Source organism: Calonectris borealis, chromosome 2, assembly GCF_964195595.1.
Source record: "Calonectris borealis chromosome 2, bCalBor7.hap1.2, whole genome shotgun sequence".
Taxonomy (NCBI): Eukaryota; Metazoa; Chordata; class Aves; order Procellariiformes; family Procellariidae; genus Calonectris; species Calonectris borealis.
In genome coordinates this window covers 112,719,872-112,731,086 of record NC_134313.1, presented here as the reverse complement: position 1 = coordinate 112,731,086, position 11,215 = coordinate 112,719,872, and the positions used below count along the sequence as shown (strand labels likewise).

General features: G+C 41.9%; 1 protein-coding gene across 8 annotated transcripts in view; it reads right to left on the bottom strand.

Annotated features, from left to right (window-relative positions):
- Positions 1-10,439: 10,439 nt before the first annotated feature.
- COA1 (cytochrome c oxidase assembly factor 1) overlaps positions 10,440-11,215 on the bottom strand; it is a 56,292-nt gene continuing 55,516 nt past the window's right edge. For all 8 annotated transcript variants that reach the window (XM_075142945.1, XM_075142944.1, XM_075142947.1 and 5 more), the window contains one exon: positions 10,440-10,772. In XM_075142945.1, coding sequence (XP_074999046.1) covers positions 10,676-10,772 — 97 coding nt within the window. In that variant the 3' untranslated portion in view covers positions 10,440-10,675. The remainder of the gene's footprint in view (positions 10,773-11,215) is intronic.

Here is an 11,215-nt window from a genome sequence, read left to right as displayed (position 1 = left end):
TACTGGATTTTGCCAAACCGTAACTTTTCCATAAGTCATAATTCAGCTTAATCACTAGACTTTGCCAAATCCTTATCTACCACGTTGTAACATCGTTCAGTCATTTTACTTAATTGCAGAAAATCCCACAACTCCCCTTTTTTGTTTTATAAAGGCTCTATTTGCTATATTCTGTAATATTCCTATAGCACACTGAATCAAACATGGGAAAATAATGAGTACAATTACGACAATTAAAATTATTATCAATACCCACTTCAAAATCATTCTCCACCACGATCCGACATTAAGGGAAACTAGCCAATTATCAAAAGGATTTCTTTCTTCCATTAACTTCCCCAATCCATCCTGGAGTTCTCTTAATTTACTCTGTATAGATTGAGATTTGTCTGTCAAATTAAAACAACACATCCCAGCAAACTCTTCACAACCATGACCATGGGCTAAAAGCAAAAAGTCAATTGCCGCCCTATTTTGCAAGGTTGCCTTTCGAATACTGTCGAATTCTGTGGCCATATCATAAAGAATTAAAGAAGTGCGATTGAATTGTTTTCCTGACCAACACATTAAGTTCCTTGCTACCTTTCCCAAATGCATTAAGGCCAAGGGAGGCAAGAATAAGGACATTGTCGTCAGAGTAGACTGTCCCCAAATTAGGACATCATCTGTACAATTCTCCAATAACGGTGTGGTAGATCGCTTTTGTCTATGACCACTCTGTCCCTGTGCTTGGTATAACATCTGCAATTGCTGCAAATGTTGTTTTTTTGGCAACAATAACGTCAATTTTCCGATCATACATGGCCCTCCAAATGACAATGGGGGAACCCCGGGCCAAGCTCTATCTCCACAGATCAAAAAATACCCAGGAGGCAAAGCGTATGCTTTGGTTCGGTTATAAGGTATATCTTGCATCGTATGATTGCAAAAACTCTCATTTAGATATTGTAATTGTTGAGGTGAAACATTGGTGGGCAGATCATTACTACTCAGGGAACTAAATTTGACACATCCATTGTTGGGAAATGTTCCAAGCAAATCTAACTCTTGAGGAGGCAACATTGCCTTCTTCAAATTCTTAATTAAGAATGCATTAACTGTAGTATTAATTGCCCAGCTCATAACATTAGACATTTGCTGTATAATTGACATATTTACAGACCCCTGGATCCAGTCAGTAAAATCTGATATATTCACATAAGCAAACCCGATCAAGCAGGTCCGGAATGGATTTCCTACTTGCTTTAATGAAAGACAGAAGTCATTCGTATCTGTCGCTTGAGCCCATCTTATCCAAACATTGTCCTGATTCTGCATTTCAGCCAATTCCACTGGTACTGCATGAGCTCTTCCAAGGGTCAAGAAGCTTGCAAAGAGGATAAGGCAGCAACTGTAGGTCGAATCCATTTTGCAGGCAACCATTTAGGTCCAATATCTGTTAAAACACAAGCATACCCTCTTCCCCAGGTTAATAGTTCAGCAGGTCCCCGCCATTGATTAGTTCGGGCGTCATACCACAATACTGGAGGCCTGATTCGAAGTTCCTGTTTTTCCTGTTGTGACATGATGTGGATGTAAACAGGGGGATATTTATCTGAAAAATTCAACCAATTTATAACGTACAACGCCTTTAAAAGTACTAATTCCGGAGACATAAATTCAGAATAATGTTTTTGAATTTGCTGTTTTAAATAATGATGCGCCCGTTCCACAATAGCTTGACCAGTAGAGTTTCCTGGTACTCCTGTAACATGCTCAATTCCCCATTCTTTTAAAAATTGTTGGGTACTAGCGGCAATATAAGCAGAGCCATTATCTGTTTTTATACATCGAGGAACACCCATTACGGCAAAACATTGCAACCAATGGCGACGAGCGGCAACAGCATTAGCTTTTCTTTGAGCAGTTGCCCAAATCATGTGCGAAAAGGTATCCACAGTTACATGTATGTGTTGCAAATTTTTAAAACTCTTAAAAAATGTAATATCAGTTTGCCAGAGCTCTAATGCCTTAAGACCACGAGGATTAACCCCATGTGGTAAACTTGCTGGCAAAGGAGCACAATGAGGACATGCCGCAATAATATTGCGGGCCTGATTAAGGGTTATTTTAAATTGTTTGGCTAATGCTTTTGCGGACTGATGATAAAATGAATGTGATAATCGTGCTTGTTGATGAACATGAGGCACTACTACAGTAGCAGGAGAAACAAGGGTATCAATCCTATGGTTGCCTTCAAACAGGCCTTCTCTAAACGGGGTATGACTTCGAATATGTGATACATAATATGGATATACACGTGCATTTAATAAATAAAGAAGTTTATACAATAATTCCTTTAATTGAATATTCTGTACCTCTTTAACAAATGATCTTTCTAAACGTTGTACAATTCCTACAACATAAAGAGAGTCACTAACTAGGTTGATAGCTATGTTAGAAAAGGTAAAAAATACTTGTACCACTGCTTGCAGTTCTAACAATTGTGCGGAACCATTACCATAAAAAAGCTGATCATGCCATTGCTGGTTATAGTACCATGTAAAACCATATTTTCCTGTTCTGGAACTAGCGTCTGTATAAACAGTAAGACCAGCTACAGGGGTAACAGATAACATTACGTCTGGCTCCAAGCAAAGTGTTGTGGAAAACAACCGGTGTTTCGGATAATGATTAGACAAAATTCCCTTAAAGTCGTAAGTAGCTAGTGCGAATTCAGTTATGGTTTGAAACATTTGTTGTATCTGCATATCTGTGTACGGTAAATAAATGACTTGAGGGTCAATCCCACTTATGTCTATGACCCTTTGACGAGTAGAATAAATTAAGTTAGATATCGCTACAATCCGTGGAATAATTGTTTGTTTTTGTGTTATAGACGGATATTTCCATTCGATAACATTCATAGGGTCCAACTGGTGTGGAAGCCATTGAAAAATTAAGGCAGCTAAATATTTTTCAGTGTTGAGTATTGCTACAAAAAGGGGTATATTTTGAACAATGCGATTCGCATATCCTCGCGTAATTTTATTAGCAATAGTTTTAAGAGCGTTCTGCTGCAATTTGTCAAGTTTTCGAGGGGCATTCGCCCCCCCCCCTCCTTTCAGCAGGTGCACCAATGGAGCAATATCCTCATTGGAAATTCCACAATAGGAGCGAAGCCATTGAATATCTCCTAATACCTTTTGAACATCTTGTAATGTAGAAATATTGAGATTAATCACAAGTTTTTGAGGCTTAACCTGTAATTGTGTAACTTTAAATCCTAAATAAGAATAAGGTGAATGTTTTTGAATTTTATCAGGCGCCACTATTAAACCAGCGGCATTTAATGCCTGATGAAGGAAATCGATAAAATTAGAATCAAGGTTTTCCGCTGCACAAAGAATATCATCCATATAATGATAAATAATACAATTCGGAAAAGTAAAACGAATAGGTTGTAAAGCGGCAGCTACGTAATACTGACAAATGGTAGGAGAGTTTTTCATTCCTTGCGGCAATACTCGCCACTGATATCGTTTATAAGGTGCTTGTTTATTTATAGTTGGCACCGAAAAGGCAAATTTTTCTTTATCTTGTTCAGCCAATGGTATCGTGAAAAAACAATCTTTTAAATCAATTACTAAAATTTCCCATTGAGCAGGAAGCATAGTTGGAGTTGGTAGACCAGGCTGCAAAGGCCCCATTGTTTCCATGACAGCATTAACAGCTCTTAAATCCTGTAAAAGTCGCCATTTTCCTGATTTCTTTTTTATAACAAAAACAGGAGTATTCCATGGACTAAATGATTCCTCTAAATGACCTAATTTCAACTGTTCCTCTACCAAGGTCTGCAAATGCGACAGTTTCTCAAGTGTTAGCGGCCACTGCTCTACCCAAACAGGAGCAGTTTGCTTCCATTTTAAAGGTATTGGGTCCGTCAACTGTCGCTGTGCAGTGACCGCTAAGTAAAAGGCGATGTCTGTAACACAACTCCCCATTGCGTTAAACAGTCCCTGCCTAGCAATGCGATTTCTGTTTGCATAACATAAGGTCGGACTTTTGCAGATAAGTGGGGTTCATTTGTCTTACACATAGTCACATACTGAGTACTAAGCATTGTAGATTGTTTTCCTCCTATTCCTTGAATCATGGCACTAATTTCTTGTAGAGGCCAAGTAGTTGGCCATACCTTTTTTGGAACAATTGTAATATCAGCACCTGTATCTAATAACATCAACAATGTAAAAGTAAAACCATCATTTTGCTTAAGTTCTACTTCAATTGTAGGTCTGTTTTTCAGGATAGGTATAGAAAAATATACAGAAGGATCATTAGTTGATCCAAATCCACTTGCCCCTCTTATTCTTTCTTCCTTATTGGGCACCATTGCCTGGAATGGAATTAACTGTGCTATTTCTGTTCCTTTTTCTATCGTTATGGGTGGATACAATGCTTTAATCATAATCTTAATTGTCCCGGTATAATCTGAATCAATAAGACCTGGGAGAACAAAAATTCCCAAACGAGAAGCAGATGATCGTCCGATTATCAAAGCACTGAGCCCATATCCCAGCGATCCCTTTTCCGTAGAATCTACCACCTGTACCATATCATTTAATAATTGAACAGTATTAGCAACCCTAATATCTACTCCGGCGCTTCCGGCAGTTTTCCCCCGGAGACGGTCCAAGCATCCATTGAACTGGGTACCCAAGCATAGGGAATCCGCTGGTTTTTCTTGGAGGTATTTAGTGTCATAGCGCCCCTCTGGTTGGCGCTCATTATCATGTTTCCCGACTGCAAAAGCTGCCCCTGTTTAGTAAATCGCGCACGGCATTCCTCTACAACATGTCCTTGTCGCTGACACCGCGTACAATATTTGCTTCCTGAATTATTTTGAGATTTCTTGGGACAAGTCTTTTTAAAATGTCCTTTTTGTCCACATAAAAAACAAATTCCCAAGCGTTGCCGAGTATTTCTAGGTTGTAAAACAGGTTGAAGGGCAGCGGCCAAAGCTTTAGCTTGTGCCTGGGCATATACTACAGCCCTATCTTGTTCTGCTACTAGATCTGCCCTAGCACAGGCTTCCATCATTTGTACTAGCCCAGCCGTTTTTGGTAACGTTGAAAGTATTCGCTTACACACATCATTAGCATTTTGTACAGCCAGATCAAGCATTACAGCTGACTTTGCTTCGGTCGATAAGTTTGGTGATTTCTCTATTGCAGTTCTCAACCTATCCAAAAATGTAGAAAAAGATTCCGATGGCAGTTGCAGTATTTTAACATAAGGTGGGGATGCGGTCGCAGAAACCTGTAGTGCTTTTAATGCGACGGCAGCAAGAGATTGAGATTGCTGTAATATTCGTCGATCTAACCGAGCTTGTGCCCTAGGATGCACAAAAGCTCCTTGTCCCATCAACATATCGATTGTCGCAAATTTCAATGGGTCCCCATCTTGCAAGTCCAAATTTTTCATTACTGCAAGTTCACAACGTTTTCTCCAATCATCTTTAAAAACTAATCTTTGCATGGGTGACAAAATTAACGATACCAACGTTTCTATATCAAAAGGAGTGAGAATATTTTGCGAAAATACCACATCAATCAAGTTTCTTACATATGTATTATCCAAACCATATTGCATTATTGCTTTTTGCAGTCGATCTAATAACTGCCAATCGAACTGCTGCCATTCTCGCACCTCCGCTCCTGCAGCGTTATGATGAAGGTGCACAGGAAAAGCCTTTAATGGACCTAAGAATTCGCCTTCAATAGCTGCATCCCGTATTATTCCATGCCATTTCTGACCAGCGTCCACAGTCTGTGTTTTTTCGTCTTGCATACTTGCACTCTTAAAACCTGTTACTGATTGTCGTTGCAGTTGTTGATATAGATTCTGTAACAGTCCTGATTGTTGTCTCATCACCTCCTGCAGCCTCGTACCCAACTGCCCGAGAGCAATTTTTTGCCTATCACCTTCTAACTGTAATGCAGAAGCTTGCCTTTTTAATTCCTCCTCCTCACGCTTTATCTGCTGGAGTTCCTCTAACGGCGAATTTTCTTGCTCCATTATTTCATTTTCACTGATTGGAGGTGCAGTAAGGGCTGCAGACTCCATACCCGCCTCTGCACCAGTTTCTTCAGGGGAAAAATAATCAGGCGGCAATGGGATTTCAAAAATAGACTTAGCATCTCTTACATTTGCTGGCAGAACCACAGGATCAGGTGAAGAAATAGAAGCCTGCTCACTCTTTTTGGCTTTTTCTCGGAATGAATATCCTAATGCTCGTTCTGCAGCCTCCATAATTTCAGACTCAACGCGAGTCTTTTTCATCAACTGATTTATTAAATACCATACATGACTAAGGGTTACTGCTTCCTTATTTCCAACTTGCACGGATTCCCATAGATCCTTTCCTAAAGCCTGCCAGCAGTCTTCCTTAAAAACCTCATCCATCGTTGTTAAAATGTTCCTTCTCTGTCCCCATTGCAACAAGTCCAAAGCTCCCTTTTCCTTCAGAGCTATTTCATGCTTCTCTGCCAGAGATAACAATATAGCTAAAACAGCTTTCACTTCTACTGATACAGTAGATCCCATTATGAAGCAAGCCGCTCACCTGGTACCAGTCAGTTTCCAGCGGCGCCCGTCGTTATCCCAGCCGTCTTATGACTAAGGCTGACTCAAAATATTCATAGTACAGTTTTCATTCTCCAACGTCGAATCACGTCGGGGTCACCAATTGTTGCATAACGACGCGAGACAGAGACTTCTTCAATATGAAGCAGGAATCATGTCTGTCTTTATTTGCTTGTTAGTAAAGTATTTATAATCAACTCGCGACCTTCGAGTACATTTTTGGTCTTTGTCCAAAGCACAATTACAGATAAACAGGATCTTAAAACAGGATACAAGATAAAGCCAGATTATATTCTAAATATATTACAAGCTCTATAATTAGCAAAATGTTCCTCCAAATTACGTTCCACCTTCTTTAATGATATTCTATTCCTTATTTATTGTTTCCTACTTATCGCCAAGCTCCTTATTCTTTGTACACAACTTTTCCGAAAGTCATAACTCAGCTTAATTACTGGATTTTGCCAAACCGTAACTTTTCCATAAGTCATAATTCAGCTTAATCACTAGACTTTGCCAAATCCTTATCTACCACGTTGTAACATCGTTCAGTCATTTTACTTAATTGCAGAAAATCCCACAAGGAACTATGCAACTTTTCAAGCCAATTTAAAAGAAATTATTTAACATACTGAAAATGATTAAGATGATGAAAGGATTGCAGCACCTGTCAACAAGGCTGAGAGACAATGGGACTGTCAGCCTGGAAGAGAAGGCTTGGGAGGGATCTTATCAGTGTGTATAAATACCTGTGGGGGAAGAGTGAAGGGGATGGAGCCAGGTTCTTCCCAGTGGCAGGACAAGAGGCAATGGGCACACACTGCAACACAGGAAATTCAGTTTAAACATAAGAAAAAGCTTTTCTTACTGTGAGAATGGTTGAATGCTGGTACAGCTTGTCCAGAGGTTGTGGAGTCTCCATCTTTGGTGAGCTTCAAAACCTGACTGGACGCAGTCCCAGGCAATCAGCTCTAGTTGACCCTGTTGTGAGTGAGGCAGTTGGACCAGACAATCTCCAGAGGCTCCTCCTGAGCTTACCCATTCTGTGATTAGAAAAGAACTGCTTTCTAAAGGAGTTTAACTGGGTTTTTTAGGGTCTTTTATCAAAAGATGCATATTTTCTCAATAAAAATGAAATGATTGTCCAGACTGGTATTTAGTGACATGCAACACAATATAATTACAATTAATTCATGCTTCAATGACCTAATGAAGCTAAATGCAACCTAATCTGCTCCATCATGCTTTAGTGGAAAAGACTGCAAGGCGAACAGGGGTGCCCAGGTGCCCTCTTGAAGTTATTTGGGCTTTCAGCAGCTGCTGGTGGTTTTGAGACCTTTGCATTCCCCGTTTTCCTGGCGTGCTCCAGCTCTCTCGGCTGCACCTGTGTCCTCTCTGAAAGCAGCTGCTGTGGGCTGTGGTGTATTTAATGGGAGCCACATGGCCAAAGCAGCTCGGCACTGGAAGCACCAGCTTACTGCTTTTTTCTCCCTTTGAATACGTGCATCTTTTAAGAGCTCAAACACGGTAGAGGAAGTGGCTTCTGAGGCTCTTCAAGGTCAAGAGGTAAGAAATTCTGTGTTTGCTGACTATTAAGTAGTAAAACAAGAGTAGGGATTTGACACGTGACTTTTCTCTTGTCCCACTCCAGTGATCTGCTGGCTTCCAGCTCCACCCGTTGCTTTCTTCCTTCTCCAGGTTTAAAGAAACATTGGTATGATACGATGATACTGCCCATTCTCACAGCTTTGATGAACCCATGGGTTGGTTAGGATGATCAGGAGTGCCTAAAGTTAAAGGGGTGCTCTGCTAGGTCTCTAGGGGGAAAAGGAGAGACAGAACCTCTTCACAAGTTCTGCTTCCCCCAAGCAAGGTAATAAAATCTCCAGTGGTACTGGTAAGGTTTGTGTGGGGATACCTCCCTCAGGCTCTGGATGAGCGGGGTGAGAGCCAGGCCAGGCGGTGGTATTGTGGTGCAGCAATCTGTGAAGCCAGACCAGGGGTATTGTGCGTGCTGGCTCAAGAGACAGGAGGGTGCTGATCAAGCCGTGTGTTGCAGGCTGGGCTGGCTGTGGCCGGGTTTCCCGGACATGCGTACACCTTGCAGCCACTGCAGGTCCTAGGCTTCCTAAGCCCATAGCAGTGGCAAAAGGCAGGTGTATGGCAGCGTGTGCTAGCACAGACTTAAGGAGGGACTGAGTGGGCTGGGGTTGCTCGCCACAGCGTCTTTGGAGATTGGTAACAAGTCAAAGGCAGTGATAATTGGTGGATGTGAAGTGGTTGATTTGGCTTTTCCTTGTCAACTGTTTGATTTCCCACCAAACTTCTTCAGTGACCAAAAGCCAGAGTTGACCAAGCTCGAGACACCAGGCGGCCGGGAGATCTCCACATCTCCCAGGTGGTTTTCTTGTATGTGGGCTGCAGTAGTGCAAGGCCAATGTTTTTAAATCACATGGTTTGTATGCTGGTTTGTGAAAACAGACAGTAGTGATTTCAATCTTAAAGCTGGGACACACTGTCTCTCCTGGATTCATCCTAATCCTTACCCTGGCATGGTGGGCATTTATATGGGTTGGATGAGGACTCACAGGTGCTGTTCATCCTGGCAGCTCTTTGTGAATCCCAAACTAAAGCTCACGTGTGTTGTTTCCTTCTAAAATAGTTTGTCACAGATGCTTTTGCTCTGGTCTTTTAGTATCTCCTTCTATTTGCTTTGGCATTTGCTCTTCAGACTTGTTCAAAAGCCACTTCGCCCAGTTTGCTGGGTCATTGTTGAGCAGGAAAATACCTGCTGGTCTTCAATGATTCTTTGCTCCAGCTCTCCTCTCTCTCTCTCTCTCCCCCCTTACTCTTGAAAAGCTTTGCATTGCCTGTGCCTTTGGTGGATTTCTAGGATTCAAATTTGGATGTTGAGGTGGAGGCGGGGAAAAAAGGGAATTGAGTGGTGTAAGCTCTGGGCTTTCACTAGCTGCATCTTGATGAACCTGCTCTGTTATAGTAAATCTAAGATACTCTTTCTTCTGGACGTTCGCAGTGGCTTGCATGTTACTTCAAGGCATGAAGGCAGGATGGTTACTTGTGTCTCTTTGCTGCCTCAGACTGTGCCTTAGGCTTTGCAATTTGTTAGAATGTGCAGTTTTGTTGGGGGGGATTGGGATTTTTTTTGCTTATTCCTCAACTTGCTCCTGGTGACAGGCAATTCTCTACCTCTCTTGGTTGAGCTGCTGCACTGACAGAATCAAGACACAGTCAAAATCTCTTGTTGTAGTCTGACTGAACCGTGGCAGTATTTTACCTGTTTTGTACCTCCTGTGTGTTTTCTTCCCTAAGCAGAAGTGGGAGAGTGAAGGTGCTCTCCCGAACTCGTGTCGGGCAGTGCTCGGGTGAAACAGTGGCTTCTTCTGTTATATCGACCTTGAGCGTGAGCAGTGCGAGTAGCAAGCCTCTTCCTGGAATTCGGAAGTTACGAGGAGTGGCCTCTGCTTTTTAATGACAACTGTGAGGGTGCAAATCTACCTGATATGTGACTTACTCATTAGCAGTGGAGGGGGCTGCTGCTGAGCTTCACCTTTGCTGCTTCGTCCTTCCTGCTCTAGGTAACACCTTGTTGAGAAACAGGGAAAAACCGGAGCAGCAAGGGAATCACTTTAAGAAGCTGACTTAGTCTTCTTGCCATGACAGAGCAGCCCAACTGTCCTGACTTCAGTCTGCAATTGTAGAAAAGCTCAGTTTCCTGGCAGTTTGTTTATTTATTTCAAATTCATAATACCAGTACACACAGGGCATAACACATGACTTCTCTGGAACAGCAAGTCTTTTGCAAGATATTTATTTTAGGCTTCTGCTGAACACATGAATAAACCAGCAAAAGAAAGAAATTACAATTATGACAATGATGAGGTCAATCTTAGAGAGAAAATTGTCTTGAGAGCACCCATTAAGTGAAATTGTCACTTGTGACAACGGTGTACATTCACAGACACAGTGGGATGCAATCGGTTAATGGCTCCTTTGGCTCAATGGGAGGTAGAGAAGCAGCTGCCTTTGATTTTTAGCCTTCTTGCACACCGATGCTTTCCACGGGGGAGTGGTAAACTGGAATATTCTGACCATCCCGCAGTTTCAGGGTGACATCCTGAAGGCACCAGCTGACACAAACCAAAAGAGATTTTTAAGTTGTTTCAATCACTTTTAATATAGTAGTAAAGTCAGTGTAGAAACAGCTGACAGGGAGAAACAAATCATTCCACGCACTCATTGCTCTTAAAAATTCTCTCAAATGTTTTAAAACTTGGTTTTCGAGTGCCAGCTTCTGAAAGCTGTTTTCCCTAATAGTGTAGCGCAGCCCAGATTTAAAGGTCTGGGATGCATGTTCCTATTTGTTGCAACCCGAATAAAATCCTGCTAGCTATTTTTAGACAGGACATTCCTCCCCCGCCCAGACCCAGTGCCTTTCTTCCTCTCCATCCTGCGGGTGCATTCCTTGCTCCGCTCCTTTCCAGCCGTGGAGCCAGGCTGTGTTGCTAAGGAATTATCCCGGCTTGGAGGGGTTTGAACACTGTGCGATCACTCAATGTGACTGCTGAAACCC